Below are 18,775 nucleotides of genomic sequence, written 5' to 3'. Positions count from 1 at the left end.
ACATTTATATATTTACTTTTAAGTATTAACTCAATGTCCAGTTTGACTGGAGGGTTGGCAGCGATTGAACGATCATGAAACATGATCACTCAATGCCGGCCTTGCCAATTGAAATAGATTTGATGTAACTCTCAGTGGCAGTGAATGAATAAAGAGCTACAAACAAAATAATTCATAATAACCCTGTAAAAACTGGGCCTATTTTTTCCCAAATTTGCGTGCCTTTGACGTTGCCTTTATATTTCAAAGAAAAATTATTCACAATGGCCAGGTTGGGTGCCTTTTTTCAGGAAACCATAACCTTCACGTCCAAACTGTTGTTTTCTTCACTGACCAATTATGATCAACATTTTGGACCCAAAAAGACAAAAATTATCCCAAAATCTTTTGTCAAAATATGTAACGTTGATGTCCTATTGACAACCAAACATGCTTAACGAAACGTTTTGAAGCTTGATCATATTTATTCAACTTGTTACAATAAACATTCAATAGAAAAAAATGAAACTGAATAGTTTCATATTTGATAATTCAACAGAAACAGATATGGTCATCGGTGTTTTTGTTCTTTCTATATACTATGGTCAAAACAGGTCATATACAGTAGACTGGTCCTCGAGAGCCACAATTCAGCTTGTTTTCCATGTCCCCCTCCTTTAACACACCTGAATCAAATGATCAGCTCATAAGCAAGCTCTGCAGTTGCCTGATAACAATCCTGATAATTTGATTCAGGTGTGTTGGAGGAGGGAGACATGGAAAACAAGCTGGATTGCGGCTCTGGAGGACCAGGGTTGGCCACCCCTGCAGTAGACCAACAGTGTAAAATAGCTAATATTTATTAGGGCTGTCAAAATTGGCGCGTTAACAGGCGGTAATTAATTTTTTAAAAGTAATCACGTTAAAATATTTGACGCATTTAACGCACATTCCCTGCTCAAACTGATTAAAATGACAGCACAGTGTAATGTCCACTTGTTACTTGTGTTTTTTGGTGTTTTGTCGCCCTCTGCTGGCGCTTGGGTGCGACTGATTTTATGGGTTTCAGCACCATGAATGAGCATTGTGTAATTATTGACATCAACAATGGCGAGCTACTAAGTTTATTTTTTGATTGAAAATTTTACGAATTTTATTAAAACGGAAACATTAAGAGGGGTTTTGATACAAAATTTCTATAACTTGTACTAATATTTATCTTTTAAGAACTCCGAGTCTCTATCCATGGATCGCTTTAACAAAATGTTAATAATGTTAAAGCCATCTTGTTGATTTATTGTTATAATAAACAAATACAGTACTTATGTTCGGTAGGTTGAATGTATATATCCGTCTTGCGTCTTATCTTTCCATTCCAACAATAATTTACAGAAAAATATGGCATATTTTATAGATGGTTTGAATTGCGATTAATTACGATTAATTAATTTTTAAGCTGTAATTAACTCGATTAAAAATTTTAATCGTTTGACAGCCCTAATATACTGTATACAGTATATGTATAATCTAACACATACATACAAAACACTCAGGTGACTTAAAGTTCCACTCTGAGACACCCAATCTGGCCAACTTTCATAGTTGTCATTGGAAAGCTTAAAATCTCAATTTTTGAAAATTTTGAACAGGAGGGCATTTAAAAAAAAAAGTTTTTAAACCGTAAAACCCTGACTGGAGGTGAGAGCACGCAGAGCATAATTAAACACGACACAATTTTATATGAGATATTATACTTACGAACTTACCTCTTTTCGCTCCAAAAACTCCATGTAGCATGTATTACTGAGTGTCAAGACACAGCTGTGAATGGCCACAGCCAGATTTTGGGGGGATTTTATGGGTCAAACATGGTAATATAACAAGTGTTGCGATGCAGAAATTGCAGACATCAAGGAGTGGTCGAGATTTTTCATATATTTTTCATATATTTACCCTTTTAAAGATTTTTTTTTTCTTTTCAATTTTTCTTTGTTTGGATCGATTATTCATCATGTAACATATCAGGGGAAATCCGTCAATAACAAAAAAAAATACAATTAAGCGATAGTTACGAAGTAGATATCTGTGACTTATTTACAGACATTTTTTTCATTGTGACAATTTGTTTAAAAGTTTTAAATATGCGAGTAAATATTTAAGTAGTTTTTTTTTTCAAACAAAATATAAGGCATCAATTAATGATTTTTTGCTAAAAATGACAGATATTTTGAATAACAAATATAGTTAATTTTAATGGCTAGGTTGAAACAAAACCGGGGGTTTCCAGGGTAAAACGGATAAACTAAAATAGTTTGGGGGCTCAATGTGCCATGAATCTGCTATGGCAGCATATAGACATATTGTTCTATCAAACACAACAGTTCTTTTGGCTTAAAATACAGTAGTTTATTTTAAAGAGGGGTGCAAGAGCAGAAACGGCTTTTTCAGCCTTGTCTGTGTTTTTCGCCATATACGCATTGAAAAAATTGAATATAACCAGGGGTGCACATATTTTTTTTGCCCAGGTTCTCAGAGGAGGACCTGGAGATGTGACTTGGTCCTCATTGAGCTTGAGAGCCAACCCGCCTGATGCGATAAAATTATGACAAGCTTTAGTTGGAGCCAAATACCTTTTATTAATTATATTAACAATTAATGCCTGATTAACATCAACTGGCACAACAAAATTGCCATTACTTTGAAGTGAAATGTAAAGAAATAAACATAAAAGCAGTACTAATTCAAAATAAAGGGCATTATACGGCTCCCACATTAACTCCAAGCCTTTGTAAAAGTGGGATGTCCTCCTCCTCATAAGAGCTCATTGAACGTGCATGTTTAGCCTTGTGAAATGCGAGCAAAAACACGTTTGTCAGTGCATGGCGCTGCTCTTCATTAACTTTATTCCGCCACTTGTCCATAGGGCGAGTGGGGTGCTGCCTGACATCGATAGTTTGCTTAATTGCCACATGCTCTGTTTTTTTCGTGCATTTCAAAGTTTGGATGGCTGAAATTCTTAGACCCAACATAAAATGCGCTGCCGTTATCAGCGATTCTCACGGCAAATTTTGTACCACATATCCGTGCGAGCATCATTTGCTTCTAGCTATGGTACCTCCTGCAGCCACTTTTCAGCAAAAGTCCTTTTTTCGGTAGCTCCGGTGACGTCTCTGTCGTCTGTCTGTCCTTTGACGGGGGTGGGGGAACACGGAAATAATTACTCAGTGGGGCCTGCCTCCGACATATTGAGAAGTGATTATCTCGTGTCCGCCGCAAATACAGTGGTCAGCCATCTGTACACTGTAAATGCTAACATTCAAATTAATTAAATTTGATAAGTGAACTAAACTCAGTTTTCATCAACCTGTTGTGAACACTACTTTTAAATAAGTAAGTAGTAATTTGGGGTTGGAGAACTTGCTTAACTTGATATATCCCAGTTAAGTCAAATTAGAAAAAATAATTTATCGTACCCAGTGTCCTTTGCGCGTTCTATCAGACATGCGCAGATCTGCCCTGCCTACTTTCGCGCTCTTTCCAACACCTTTCTCATTTATTTTCGCCATTGTGGGTTTATTTGTCCTCAGCACACTGATTTGGTAAGTAAATATTTTACTCCTTTGTAAACCGTCTATTTGTCTTGTTGTAGTGTAGTAGCCTGTGTGCTGCCAGGGAGGAAAAGTGTCAATTACATCAAATATCACCGCTAGCAAGCATGCTATATGACCGTGACAGTAACCTCATAATTTTCAGAAACAAATGTAGACTACAGTTTATGGTAGACTACCATTTATGCCGGCGTTTTGAATTCTTGGTGATTAAGTTGACAGACGGGGCTCGTAACGTTTTTTAGGCGATGGGAGAGGTTTTTAAAACCGATTTAAAACAGTTACCGAGCGGTTTTAAGTTAGCTGGACCGAGGGGAGGTTCGCTTCCTGTGTTACCGAGCAGTTAAGTTAGCTAGACCGAGAGGAGGTTCGCTTCCTGTTTTCAAAATAAAAACAGTAATTCTATCGTTAGTGGGTGTTTTATTTTGTGAAAATAACAGGAAGTGCCTTAGTCACTACGGCCAGCTTGAGTAGCGCCGAATTTCCACGTTGTGGATCTAAACGGCTACTTTCTCACGTAAAAATGTTAGAAATGTCGATAAAGTGATTTATTTACAGAGTTAGTGCTAGAATTAAGTCAGCTTCAGCCTGTCTATTTCGGCTCAGGTAAGAGCTAAATGCACACTCAGACTTTATGTACGCCAACGTAATCGGTTCTTGCGTTAGAGCAGTGGTCCCCAAACTACGGCCCGCGGGCCGTATCCGGCCCGCCTCCACATTTGGTCCGGCCTCCTGAACCCCCCCCCCCCCCCCCCAAATAGTGTTATCTATTTCCTGGCTTTTTTTCTGTGAAGAACCCAAACAGGGTTATTTGGTTATTATCTCTTTAATTAATAGTGTTATTATTATTCATTATTATATGATATTATATCATATTATATTATGTTATTATTTTTATTTTATTTTGTTGCGTGAAGAATCCAGAAAGGGTAATTTAATTGTGGCTTTCTGAAAAACAATACATTTTTACATTTAGGCACTGCTGCAATCGTCACACTGTTTCTGTTACAAACTGACCCGGCCCCTCATCAGAGAAGGGAAAGTCATGTGGCCCTCACAGGAAAAAGTTTGGGGACCCCTGCTTTAGAGTGTTTGTCATCTGCACTTCCATTTGCTTTTCTTCATGTGCAGGGCTCCCCCTCCATGTTTGATCAAACTGCACTGATAATTTGAAATTGTTTTAAAATGCATTAATCGCAAAAACGGAGGACTAGATCACATTTCAGAGTGCAGAGATCACAGTCGATGCTATAACAACCTGGTGTGTTGAAGGTTGGTCATTTATGTGCCTATATTTTGAAATTGTTGCCTTAATTTTGTGTTCTTTTTCACCGTCCCCCAATCAGGCTGAAGCAAATGGTCAGAAGTCCACACATACCTCAGTCTCTGCAATTACAGGTATGTCTCATACACTGATCAATGAATTATTTAATATTTGTATTTGTTGGGTTGGGATAACAAACATGCATTAATGTTTTTACAGATGGATTAAGAAATTAATTGTACATCTCAATTTGAATGTTAAAAAAATAATCAATTACATTAATTTAAAAATAACTCATTATTACACAGTTTGTGAATATTAAACTAATTCATTGCAGATTTTAATTTGTGATTAAAAATAATTGGACATTTTAATTTGTAACTGTTAAGAAAAAATGTAACTTTTTTTTCTAACAAGTTCTCAATGCTGAAATTATTATGTCTTTTCAGGTCAACCAGAGCAGTATTCTCTAATGCAGTGGACTTGTAAGTACTGCACATTTTCTGCTGGAAAGAGAGGCTACTTGCTTAAGCATTACCGCTTAAAACATGGATACCACACTCGGACATCACTACTCCCCATGTCTTCATAAGGACTGCCTCTGCACATTTAAATCTTTTAATGCACTCAAAGTACACCTATCGACATGCCACTCTCAAAAAGATGCAGACAAAAGTGGAGAAACTGCATTTGACTGTCAGTTGTGCAACTTTGTGGAGCCTTGTTAAGAAGCAGACTTCTTTACCCATTTGCGAAGACATCTTAAGCTGAGGCAAATGGTTACTTGCATATATCAAGACTGTAACTTTCAGAGCACTGTTTATTCTACCTTCACTGCACACAAAAGCAGAAATGTGAAATGAGTTTGAACCATAGTATGGGTAGGACATTTGTGTCTAAATCATTCAATCCCAATAAAAGTTGCTTCAATCAAAAAAAATATTTTTAATGAAAGAAAAAGAACCTCTTGCTAAAATGTTTTTTTGAAAATATATATTTTTTGAAATATATATATTTTTTTATTGACGTGTCACTTTTTTTGCAAAGCATGAAGTTTTAAACTTTTTTTTTTTTTTAAAGTGGAAAAAGTTTTTGAAGGCACTTTTTTTCGATTGAATCATTTTGACACAAAGATACGATTTCAACGCTACTTCCGACATGTTTGAGTGGCAGGTGACTACGCTAATGGCATAAAAGCATGCAGCAAGAATAATGGCCACCAGAGCTCCATCGAGCCATCGGACTCTGCTTGAGTCCAAGCCGAAAATAGGGCACCGGTACGTGGGTGTGAAATCGGCATCTCACCGGAGTGCCTGCGATGGTATGGTGCGCTGCTGCTTAATGTCATTCAACAAAGGGAACTTCACCCGCTGCCCTGACGTGATAGTTGGCAATCGTGGTCCAACCGCAGTGTCGCGACGCGCCGGTACGTGAGTGGCTGACGAGTGGCCCGACACTAGCCTGCCCAGTAAGCGAGTGGACTACCGGCGAGTCGCCGGCATCCGCGCCGGGAGCCCCCTTCGGGAGCCCCGTCGCTTCAGCTTTGAATGAGTGTTGTGTCACTCGTGGGCCGTCCACTCAACAGCCGGCCTCCGCGCCGGGGAGGGGGGGTGATATCGGGGTCCGCCAGTGTGCCGAGACAGGGCACCGTACCATCGCGGACACTCCGGTGAGATGCCGATGTCACCCCCCCCTACCGGTGCCCTATTTTTGGCTTGGACTCGAGCAGAGTCCGATGGCTGGATGGAGCCCTGGTGGCCATTATTCTTGCTGCCTGCTTTTATGCCATTGGCGTAATCACCTGCCACTCAAACATGTCGGAAGTAGCGTTGAAGTTGTATCTTCGTGTCAAAATGATTCAACCGAAAAAAAGCGCCTTCAAAACTTTTTCCACTTCAGAAAAAAAAAAAAAAGGCGTTTAAAACGTTTTGCTTTTCAAAAAAAGTGACACGTCAATAAAAAAATATATATTTAAATTTTAAAAAATTTTGCAAAAGATTTTTTTCTCTTTGATTAAAAATAGTTTTTTTGATTGAAGCAACTTTTATTGGGATTGAATGATTTGGACACAAATGTCCTCTACCCATAATATGGCTCAAACACAAAAAGGATTGCTTCGATCAAAGAAAACAGTTTCAATGAAAAATAAAGTGTTGAAATGTGAATTTCTGAGTCTCAAATATTTTTTCACATTCAAACCTTTTTTTCTACAATTGATTTTTTTAAAGTTACTTTTTCTTCGATTGAAAAAAAATATATATCTACTAATGACATACTTTTGACTAGAAATTAGACTTTTTTTTTTAGACGATAGAGCTTAATATGAAATTAGAATTTGAATAAAAATAAGACACATATTCTTGGTAAGATTTTAGGTTTCTGAGGTGTATAACTCCAGTACACGTTTTGCATGTACTCTTCTGGTGATGTGAAAAAAACAAGGTATCTTGTTCACTGTTTCAGGTGTTAAAGTGAAATTTGAATTTGAACTGAGTTATGTGTTTTAAAAAGAGTTCTGTATTTTTATATTTATTTTATCACTGCTGCACAGTTTAAACCATGGGGCAATGTTGATTGTAGTTCGTTGTGATCACTAATATTGTTGAAGAAATCAGAACTGTTAGCTTTACCAGAGCTCAAGCTCATGTTGTAATGGGCCATCAGGCAATGTCCCACAATACGAACTTTCAAACTCAGCTCAAGCAGTGGTTGAAAGCAAATCAGTCTTGCAATCACTGACTTTTAAGTTCTTAGTAACGTATTGTATTGTTGTTTTATTGTAATCTTTTGTTATTTCTTTCCTTTTTGTATCTTTGTGTCACCTGTCTAGGGACTACAGATGTAAATTAGCATATACTTGCTACAATCTGGCATATTTACATCTTTTTAGATGTTCATCAATGTGCACTGTCCCTATTCAATAAATAAATAAAAATAATGGGCAACTAGTTTGTTGCCATGTCTTCAATGCTAAGTTAATGTCCTGAAATTATGAAAATAGGATCTCTCCTGTTAGTCTTTGGAAATCACAGGATAGGAGTGAACATTGATGCAGTTCAGGTATTATTCAGTAATTTCTGTCGCAAAAGGTTATCTTAGGTACTTATACTGTACTTTGTATGAAGTGCAAAATGTTGGCAAAAGTGGGTTTATAATTAATCCACTGATTGTTCATTGATACTGAGAATTAACCAAACACTGTTCAGCCTGCCAGGAGCCAGTGTCTCCCATTAAATGCACTTTTGAGCATTTTAAAGTAAACTTTAATTCCACTGAGTTAATCCAATGAGTGTTCTCCATTTATTGTGTTTTGGGGGTCATTACTATTAGATAATGTGTTTTTAATAAAATTAGTATGTGCAGTTGTAATTTCTATTGTGGAATTCTTTTAGGTCAAGAAAATTAAGTTGACCTGAATATGATGGATGAAATGGAAAACTAAAGATAATTAATACACAATTATCACTTGAATACTGCACTCAAAAAAAAAAAAAGTTACTACAATCCAATTATTTGAGTTAATTTGAGTATTGTACACTCAAAATAAGCAAGTTACTGTAATCCAGTTATTTAAGTTAGTTTGAGTACTGCCAACTCAAAATAAACAAGTGACTATAATCCAATTTTTTAAAGTTAATTTGAGTACTGCCAACTCACAATAAACAAGTGACTATAATCCAAAATTTTTAAGTTAATTTGAGTACTGCCAACTCAAAATAATTAAGTTAATCAAATCTAATTCATCTAAGTCAACATAAATTAAATTTTTTAAGGCAGCAAGTTTGCATATTTTTTTTTAGTAAAGTCAACTTATAATATTTTACAGTGTACGCAAAAGCGTATGGAAACCGTTGAGGGCCAGCGCGTTTGTATACGTCCAGTACGCATGCGGACCACTTATGTGGACCCCTGAATATAACATTGAAAAAAGTTTTCAAAAATATTGACAATAAACTAGTTCAGTTAAATTTTTTCGTGCTTGCCACTTAGTTTGGCTTTGAAGAGGACACAGGGGTACGTCACACACTACATCACACTGCCCACTCTTTCACCGTTTGCGCACTGCTTCTCACTCGCCGACTCATCCGAAGAAAACGACGACAAATCTGGTCCATCCTCTTCCTCAAGTTTACGAAATGATACATTAGCTTGCGCTACGTTTTAGATTCGTTCTGCACGCTTTAAAGTCCCTCGCTCAATCCAACTGGCCGTCGCTCGCTACCTCGCCTCCCTCTCGTTAGGTAGCGCCTCGCTTGGCATTTTATTAAAAAAGTTTCCATTACGTAAATCCTTCGTGACCTCACAAAGGCTCCTGGGATATGTAGTTTTTCGTGGTTGACATAAACACATGGTCCATGAAGCGTTTTAATGTTTATTGATGATGGCAATGAAATTATAAAACTCAAATGACATTATCTCCTGTTTAACATGGTCGACTGACTTCAAATAAAAAAAGGTGTGGACCTGAACTTCCGCACTTTCAAATGAGACCAACCAGTGGAACGTGGGTGACATAATTACAGCGTGATGAGGCTTCAAAAATGACATGCGTGAACGTGTAACCGCGACACGTCCGGTGTTAAGGGGAAATAGTATTTTTGCTAACGTGCTAATCAATAATCACATAGACATGCATGCTTCTATTGCTTTAGCACATAATAAAATACATTAAAACCAAAGTTTAGCCACCAATAAAAGATATGTTAAATATGAGTGCATGAGAAGAATGTTTGTGTGGGCAGGCAGCAAAGCTCCTGTAGCCCAGGAAAATGTGTACGTGCATAGACTTCATTTCCTATTGACGTGACACTTACCATAGGGGGCTGAGCTTGAATCTTCATTTAGTAATTGTCAGTCGAATGCGGCACACGGTCATGTCAAAGCCAGGTTTAAGCCCGGATTTTGGAAGAACTACGAAAGCTGTACCCATACAAACAGGAAGGATTGTCTCAGGAGTGATTTGTTCGAGGATTCAAGGTAAATATTATTTTTTTCGTACCATGCATGCATTTTGAAACGTTGTGAAAAAAATCGTCATTCTTTGACATAAATACGTAAAATAGATGCGTTACTGCCCGGATTTTACCTTTCAACAAAGAATCGAGACAGTTTTACATCCATATCTATAAAGAATTCAGTGATTGAAGCGTTCATTCGCAAGAATTTTCTTCTTTGTTTACACATGGAGGCGGCTTGAAGACACATTCCATATTTACGTAAAATACATGCTACATGCACGGTTTCTTTTGCTTTTAAACAAGAATCGAGACTGTTTTACGTCCATATCTATGAAGAATTCGGGGATTTAGCATTTATTCACAAGAATTTTCGCCAGAAACGCTCCTTTTACGCCAGGCGGCCGCTAGCCTCGTTTGCTTACGTAGTAGCATTGTACTTCGTCAATATACGTAAAATAAACGCTAACTGCACCGTGTCTTTGATTTTAACCAAGAATCGAGACTGTTTTACATCCATATCTATGAAGAATTCGGGGATTTAAGCATTTATTCACAAGAATTTTTGCCAGAAAAGCTCTGCTTATGCCAGGCGGCCACTAGCCTCATTCGCTAACAGTATACTGTATGGTGTATAATGATTATAAAGGGCTATTCTATTCTATAATAAATGATGGTATATAGAATTTATTAATAATTTCTTTTAAAATTATTTGTAATGGATTCTGCATGTTTTCTTCAAGTATTAAGTTTCTGATGTTAAATTGATTGATTTGTTAGCTTTTGAAAACTGAAAACAGTAATTAAAAAGAAATGTTGATATTTTGGTTAAATATTGCTATTGATCCTAAAAATATTGGTGATTATCTCTGCATTTTGGTGATTTTTGTGCATCTAGTGTAAAATCTGAGACTTTTATAGCCATTTTAAGTTGTAATACTAGTATAGAAAATAATTCATCGGGATTTTATAAGGGAACGACTTTGAATTTTTTTATGCCACTGCTCATGGAGACTCATATATGGCTAAGGTAGGTGCCTGTCTTGGTTTTAGGTCGGTAGCAGCTTTGGTTTTGAAAATATTTGAAGTCTATGAAAATAGGCCCCCTACAAATCGGCCTCGTTTCCCATGTCATGTCAATAGGTTATGAAGTCTATGGTACGTGTTAAGAACAGGACAGTATGCTCACAGTTGACGGAACCAAGTCACATAGTTGGCGGACATACTGTATGATAACCGATAGGCATAACGTTCAGAGCTGACATCGTGCCCATTTCTGGCAGAGCTAAAAAATAATCATCACAATTGCCCTGACCACAGAGACGCACAAACACTTTTACGCAATCCAAGACTGATGCCACCCTCGGGCGACGCCCCGGTAGCCAATCAGATCCAACTACCCGTGTCTCGGCCCAATTCCGCCAAACGTCGTCACTTCTCGGGGATGCTTAGTGCATGCTGTTAGAACTGGAGTCTCGCAGTCTTCCTCTGTTATCGGTCGTCTTGCCATTTGCCTTGTTGTTTCTTGACTGCTTTCGACTAAATTGTCTCCTGGCGACTGAGCGCCCTTGTCATTTCACGAAACACAGTTGTAGTTGGATCAGTACAATCGCATGGCAGTGCACCATCCCTGCTCAACATGTGCAAATTAATAAGCAGAGAGAAAGGAAACTACAAGATTCCCACAGTATAGCCACAGAGCATTTTCAATAGTTGCTGGTTACATCTTTTCATTTACAAACAGCTTATACAACACATTAAATTATAATGGGTATGTATGAAGGGCGAGCCAAAGGGGCACTGGGCTCTGTGACAGTCTTGCCAGAATCGTCGCTGCTTGGTGCTTGGACAAAAGATTCAGCGAGTATACGTTGAAACTCAATGATTTTCGGTAACATTTCCTCCATGAACTCCAATTTTGTATGCCCATAGTGTTTGCCCCCGTTTGCTGCCACCATCTCGTCGATCATTTCAATGAGGTGCCCCACCTGACGTCTTTTACGCTTTTTCTTATTGTTGAAAACGTAATAACGGCCGCCGCATCGTCTGATCACGTCTTGAAGCTTTGGATGGCCATTTGTCACATACTCCTGTATTGTTGCTCTACCAAGCTCATCTCCCCGAGTAAATAGAACAATCATGTGTTGGAATGCTGGAGGACCAAATAGTTTCTCCAGAGTTTGCACACAGTTTTCTTCTTCTTCTGTAAACCTTCCCACCTGCAAGATAAGCAGGAAAGCATTGGGTCCGGGAGAAGTTAACTTGATGCTTTTGGCAACCTCTTCCTTTATATTTTCTGGATCTCTAGCAGTGTCCAGGATCCCAGGGGTATCCACAACTTCAATATTCCTCCGGTACTTTGAACGCTCTTTCTTACAGGTCTCAGTCACAGAGTCTGCACTGACTGCAGAAAAAAATGCATTTCTGCACACAATGGTATTACCAACAGCACTTTTCCCGACGCCTGTTTTACCAATGACGACAATCCTCAAGGGTTCACCTGATAACAGAAATATACTACTTTGGCAAAACTGTAAGAATAACACAAAGGAGAGAAGAAAATTGGTTAAAATTTGCAACTTCACCTGCAGGGATAGAGTACCGGGCACCCATTTTTCTCTCTGATATCTCACTTTTGATGTGTGTGTGTGTGTATATATACGATTTCAACACTCCACCCATTTCACAGACTATAATAAGCAATCTGACATAACAGGTTTTCGTAACGGAAACAAATGCCAAATTGACTTCTGCAGTCAACTTACCAAAAAACAAACAAACTGATATTTAGAAACTTTTAGTTACCACAAAAAAAATATCCACTCTGTGTGGATCATAACTGTCTTCTTCATTCTGTTGGCTACTTTAAAAAATAAAAAGTCTTAAATAGCATTATTATGTGAATTAGAATCATATTTTAATAATAATAATAATACATTTTATTTCTAGAGCGCTTTTCAGATACACAAAGACGCTTCACAAGAGGCATGGAATTACAGTACGATAAAAAGGTATTAAAAGGATTGAAAACTTAAAAGCACAATAAAAAGAGGTAAAAAAAAATATGACAGCTAGGGGTTATGGTTATGGTGGGTAAGATAAAGTGAACAGGTGTGTTTTCAGTCGAGATTTGAAAAGTGATAGAGTAGATTTGTTGCGGAGGTCAGGGGGTAGGGAGTTCCAGAGCTGGGGGGCGCAATGACTAAAAGCTCTGGAACCAAAGGTGGAGAGGCGGACACGGGGGACGGAGAGGGGGGGGAAAGTGGTAGGGCGAAGTGAACGGGTTGGATTGTTTGGATGGAGAAGATCGCAAAGGTAGGGAGGGGCCAAGGCATGGAGTATTTTGAAGGTGATGATGAGGATTTTGTAATTGATTCTTTGTTTGACGGGAAGCCAGTGAAGTTGACGGAGGATGGGGGTAATGTGGTGTGTTGCGGGGGTTCGTGTGATGAGGCGTGCTGCTGAGTTCTGGAGGAGCTGCAGTTTGAGACGATTCGACTATATACAACAATTTGGCAAAGCGCAGATGGCTAGAAATTAGTCTTTTAAGCCGCCGTTTAGCCACGTCTACCATTGCAGGGCTCTAGTGTCCCCAACAGGAGGATGATGTCGGCAGGGTCTTGGTTTCATCTGATTTAGAATTCAGTCCATTGAGGGCGGAATTATTCAGAACGAGGAAAATGCGACGAAGAGAGCCGCAAAATGTCATTGTTTCAGTCTCTCTACTCCAATATTTTTACAGGATATTCTTTTTATCCAAGTATTTTCCCCCAGTTGCTAAATAAATGGTATGGTCATGACAAATAACAGTCTTCTGCTAAATAGAATATGAGATAATAAAAATGCATTTATTCAGTACAATATGGCAAAATTACCTTATAATGGTCAAAACTGTCGACTTCACCTTTACTGTCACACCTCCCGAACGATATTTTATTCCACTGCAGTTAGTCGGGCTTTTGTCATTTCCCTGCCCCCCGGCTTCGGCGAATGTAAACTAACCAAGAGGCGTGACAGCTAGCCAACATGTTAACCCGAACCAAGTGACGTCTCAAACTCTTATTTTTCGTTTTCGAAGCAAAAAAATCACACAAAACTAGCCCGGATCATATCACACGACGGCAGGGTTGTCAATTGTCTTTGCCGATCGGCAACCCACCCGGCGGGGAGCAAGTTACAGCTCGTTCCCCTGCTTCGGACAGGAGGGCTTGCCGGGGAAGCAGCTGGAGAGTACCGCCGGACAAATCAGCCGACGTCGGAGGAGCATGTAGCTGCCACATGGTCAACAGGAATATGGCGTAAAATAATGCTTTACTACACAGCGATGATGGAAACAGAGAGCGGCGTGCAGTTGTTGTGCAGCTAACATGGCTGTATGTGTCTGAGGAGAACTTTTGTACATGTCTGTCCATGATCAAACGTAAGTAAATTGTCCTTTATTGAAAGAAAGTTTGTAGTGTACCTTGTAATCATTGTTTTCTGAGTGAATCTCAGATCCATGCGGGCTCCAGTAGGTCTCCTGCAATATTTGCGGCGACTGTGGAGTAATCCAATGGAAGATTCATTTGAAAAATTCACCTTTTCCCACAAAACAGTGAAGTTTGGTGGTGGCAAAATCATGGTCTGGGCTTACATCCAGTATGGGGGTGTGCGAGAGATCTGCAGGGTGGAAGGCAACATAAACAGTCTGAAATATCAACAAATCTTCGCTGCCTCTTGAATTCCTAACCATAAAAAGGGAAATTCTGCAGCAGGCTGGTGCTCCATCGCATACTTCAATCTTTCCCTCAAAGTTCCTCAAGGCAAAGAAGATCAAGATCCTCCAAGACTGGCCAGCCCAGTCACCAGACATGAACAGGATGAAAGAAGAAGCATGAATGAAAGATGAAACCCAAGAATGTTGATGAACTCTGGGAGGCATGCAAGACTGCTTTCTTTGATGTTCCTGATGACTTCATCAATAAATTGTATGAAACCTTGCCGAACCGCATGGATGCAGTCCTTCAAGCCCATGGAAGTCATACAAAATATTAAATTTGGATCTCACAGCACCACTACTTACTTCGCTTATGTTATGTAACATATTTTTTTATTTAAAGTACATTTTTTGTTCAATTTTCACACTACATTCTGTAGGCGACAAAACTTTTGTCTTGCCAAAATTTGACCTTTATGTCTTCATGAAATCTTTTTTCAGTGAAGCAAATATATTTTTGTAAGTTCAACATCATTTGGGAGGGTCTTAGCTTTCATATGGGCCATTTCTGAAACCAATTGAATAATTCAAAGTCAGGTTATTAGCAATTGTTTCTACAAAATGGATAAGCGACAAGACTTTTTTGTCAGGGACTGTAGAGGAGGGTGTGTAAACAAGTCGCCTGTCGTCGGCCGAGTGGCATTCATGGTGGACAATCAGCCACAAAATACAAGCCACCGCTGTAATAACACATGTGCCATGATCCCAGTATTAGACATCATACAAAATATGATGTTTACATACTTCCTGGTAAGTCCAATGGTCCCACAGTAGTAGGGCTTGTTTTGGCCAATATCAGCGGTGAACGGGAACCTTTTGAAACCAAAAAAGGCTCACACGCTTCTCCCTGGTGCAGCAACAATTTTCTGGAGCCGTTTGGCTGGTGTGGTGCAAAAAATAAACAAATTAATCCGCAAAATCAGCTGAATCCGCAGTCCATCTGCATGCTATAAAGCAATTCTGTATTGTGAGATGCTGACCCAGGTGACGTCACATTCGCATTCATCCTAAACCCAAGACTGAAGCCGGAAGTCTCATTTTCATGGCGCGGGATTAAAGAATTGAATATATAAAACAATCGCTTCCACACACATCCAAATGGTCCATTTCATTCAGGAGCATAAAACACCGCGTGAAGTATGAAATAAACATGCCTTTTTGTGTCATACGCACTTTAACCCTTTCAGGAACAGTGGTCACTGCAGTGGACAACAATTCCTAAACTGACGCATAAGACCTTTTACCCTTTATAAAGCAAGTATCGAATGAACACCTGTATTTTAATATATCACAATTAAGCATGCTTTACTTGCTCTGCTTGAATTGCAATGAAATTTTGAAATGCGGAAAAAACAATTGCCAATCTCTTCGCCAAACATGGAAACAATTACCATCTTGAAATGTAGTGGCAATTGGTTTTGAATTGGCTTTGATTACATACGTTAAGTCTAACGCACTTTGATCTGGAGGCAAATGCACTTATAGCCACTTTTATTTTTTTGATGGGTATGTTTTGTAATTGCAAACTGAAATGCATTTTTTTTCAAATGATCATTTTAATTTGCAAATCACACTCTTTTCTTAAATGATATGTTTCATTTGCAAAACTTTTTTCTTTTTATTAGGGATTTTCCGATCGCATATTTTTGCACCCGAGTCTGAGTCACCTGATTTAGAGAATCTGCCGATACCGAGTCCCGATCTGATACCTGGAAAGTGTTGTTAAAAAAAAAAGTTTGAAACATGTTACTGTCCCACTGTAAAAAAAAAAGTTTGAAACATGTTACTGTCCCACTGTGCCGCCTTCATAATGTGAATCATTTTTAAACAATAATAGCATAGGAAAAACGGTTGTCTTTATTTATTGCTTCATTGAGTGAGTCCACTCAAATCCACTCATGCTTTGACGCTCACTCTGCTGGGAACAGCCCTTCACTTACACAATGAGTTGCCACAGCACACTACCGCTCGTGTTTAAAACGGTGGTTCAGGATTTTTGACATTAGGCTTAATCTTCAAGTTATCACTGGTTTAGTTAGTTGGTGGAGTTGATTTCAACAAATTCTGTTTCGTTTGCAAGTTATTTGTTTGTTTCAGGGCTCCGGAGTGGTTAAGCTAGAGCGAGTCAATAGCACCGTTATAGCATGCCAGTAAAAAAACGATACAGATCTACAAACAGATCCAACAAAGTCAAATAAATTCAAAACACAGATCATTGTGTCAAAACATCCATGTGGCCAAAACAATGTCTCACCAAACTGCCGTAATTCATTTCATTCTGCAGGACTATTTTTTTAGATGCGTAATACAACCCCAATAAAGAGAAGTGCTTCCGTCACTCAATCTTACGCTGCATTCGAGGAAGGTGGGAAGTCAGACTGATCCCACTCAGAGTGTACCAGTTGCGACTGCAAAGCGTTTTGAGCAAATGTAAACAGCAAAGATGGCTGATCATGACAAGTTTTTTTTTTTTTTTTGGCCTTCAAAAGACATTTTGACCTCTAGCAAAGATGACTTCTCAGAAGCGATCAAATATAGGAGGCGTACTAATGATATTTTTCCAGATCAGATGTTGGAAACTCTTCCTACCTTCCTCGAATGCAGCATCAGTCTGTTGAGTTAACTGACGGACGGCAACATAACAAAATGTGCATTTAGAGGCTGTGGAATGATACAGAAGAAACGAGCAAAGAAAGTTTCCACAAATTCCCTATGAAGAACGATGAAAAATATAAACTGGTCATTTGCTTTAGGCTACAACATAAAAAAATCAGCGGTGGAAAAAAAAACGATGTGATATCACTCTGCCTTGCTCCTCTGCAGAGCTTCTGGATTACAAATGTTGCTATTCATATTGCAATTATTGACATGCAATGGTAAATTATAATAGCTTTATCTTGAAAACATAGCCAGCACTATTGATTGCATGGTTCATTGATGATTTTCATGTGTGCATTTGTTGTTTTTTATTGGCATGCTATAATGGTGCCATTGACTCGCGCTAGCTTAGCCACTTCGGAGCCCTGAAACTAACAAATAATTTGCAAACGAAACGGAATTTGTTGAAATCAACTCCACCAACTAAATTAACCCCAGCTAACTTGAAGATTAAGACTAATGTCAAAAATCCTGAACTTCTACTGTAACAAGCTAAACGATGATTGTCAGATGTGCCCCTTTGAAGGGTAGAGCTACCACGCTTCTCTGGAAAGATCAAAGCAGCACCCCTGTTAATCATCGTTAACTTTAAATAACTAACTCCAGGGCACTTCTGACCAAGAAAAGAAGCAGCAGGGAGAGTGAGGCTGTACGAGCATGAAGCAGAAAAATATTAATATATTTTTTTAGTTTTTAACCTGTCCTGTTCTGCTGTTTGACACGGAGAATGGAAGTCTAAGTGTCTGGTTGGTCTGAACAGTTTTAATGTTTCACATTGAGAGTATGACATACTCCCATTGGGATTATTCAACATACCTCATTTATTATGACAAAGCAGCGGACAGGAAGGGGTTATTGGGGAACAGAAGAATAGAAACACAAAAAAGAAAAGAAACACAAACTTCAACAAGAAATACATTGAACGTCTACACTAACTAGTAATATGTTGGTATCATCAGCTAGATGTATTTCCGGTTGACACCATGTGGGGGGCCTGTTGACCAGGGAAAGGGGGGGGGGACTATAAGCTAAGTGATTGGGAGGGGTACAGTGTACACAAATAGCACTGTTAACTAGAACCCAGTAATCGCGTGAATCCCTTGTAAGTGTAAGCCCGTTGGCAACTCACCTACGCCACCCCACCGCCAATCCGGGCACCAGGACCGCCACCTGAGCGCGCCCAATCACAACCAGACGTACGCGAGCTCAACCAAACACGCAACAGCCAAGCAGACCAGCAGAAACGCTGCACGGGCGCCAACCCAGGGCCATGGCCCCCAGCCCCCCCAACCGGCACAGCACGCCACGGGACCCCCACCGGCCCACCGAGCCCAGGGGCGGGCAGGGTCCCCCGCCGGAGTAGGCGACATCCAGCTGATACAATGGCGTCCAACCAGCGACCCGTGACAGAGCGCAGGGTGGATACCCAGGCAGAGAAGACAGGGGAAGGCGGAGGCAGGTGAGCGCCGAGGAGCCGCCGCGGGGCGACGCTAGATCGGAGCCCCGACCTCCCCCCACTCCCGCGGCCGGCAGCCCAGGCAGAGGGGAGGCCACG

General features: G+C 39.5%; 1 protein-coding gene and 1 long non-coding RNA gene across 2 annotated transcripts; one reads left to right on the top strand and one right to left on the bottom strand.

Annotated features, from left to right (window-relative positions):
* The first annotated feature begins 915 nt into the window (after window positions 1-915).
* Window positions 916-5,940, top strand: LOC130905540 (uncharacterized). The gene is made up of 3 exons (XR_009061112.1): window positions 916-3,578; window positions 4,934-4,985; window positions 5,301-5,940. It is a non-coding gene; the product is annotated as an uncharacterized LOC130905540 (long non-coding RNA).
* A 5,623-nt stretch (window positions 5,941-11,563) lies between these two features.
* On the bottom strand, window positions 11,564-18,492 carry LOC130905198 (GTPase IMAP family member 9-like). The gene is made up of 3 exons (XM_057818341.1): window positions 18,483-18,492; window positions 18,364-18,425; window positions 11,564-12,337 (listed from the first exon to the last, which is right to left on the bottom strand). Exons 1-3 carry the CDS (start codon window positions 18,490-18,492, stop codon window positions 11,564-11,566), a joined length of 846 nt encoding a protein of 281 aa, XP_057674324.1.
* Window positions 18,493-18,775: the final 283 nt, after the last annotated feature.

The sequence above is a fragment of the Corythoichthys intestinalis genome, chromosome 17 (genome assembly GCF_030265065.1).
Source record: "Corythoichthys intestinalis isolate RoL2023-P3 chromosome 17, ASM3026506v1, whole genome shotgun sequence".
NCBI lineage: Eukaryota > Metazoa > Chordata > Actinopteri > Syngnathiformes > Syngnathidae > Corythoichthys > Corythoichthys intestinalis.
The sequence above is the reverse complement of the archived record's forward strand: the minus strand, read 5'-3'. Positions and strand labels throughout refer to the sequence as shown.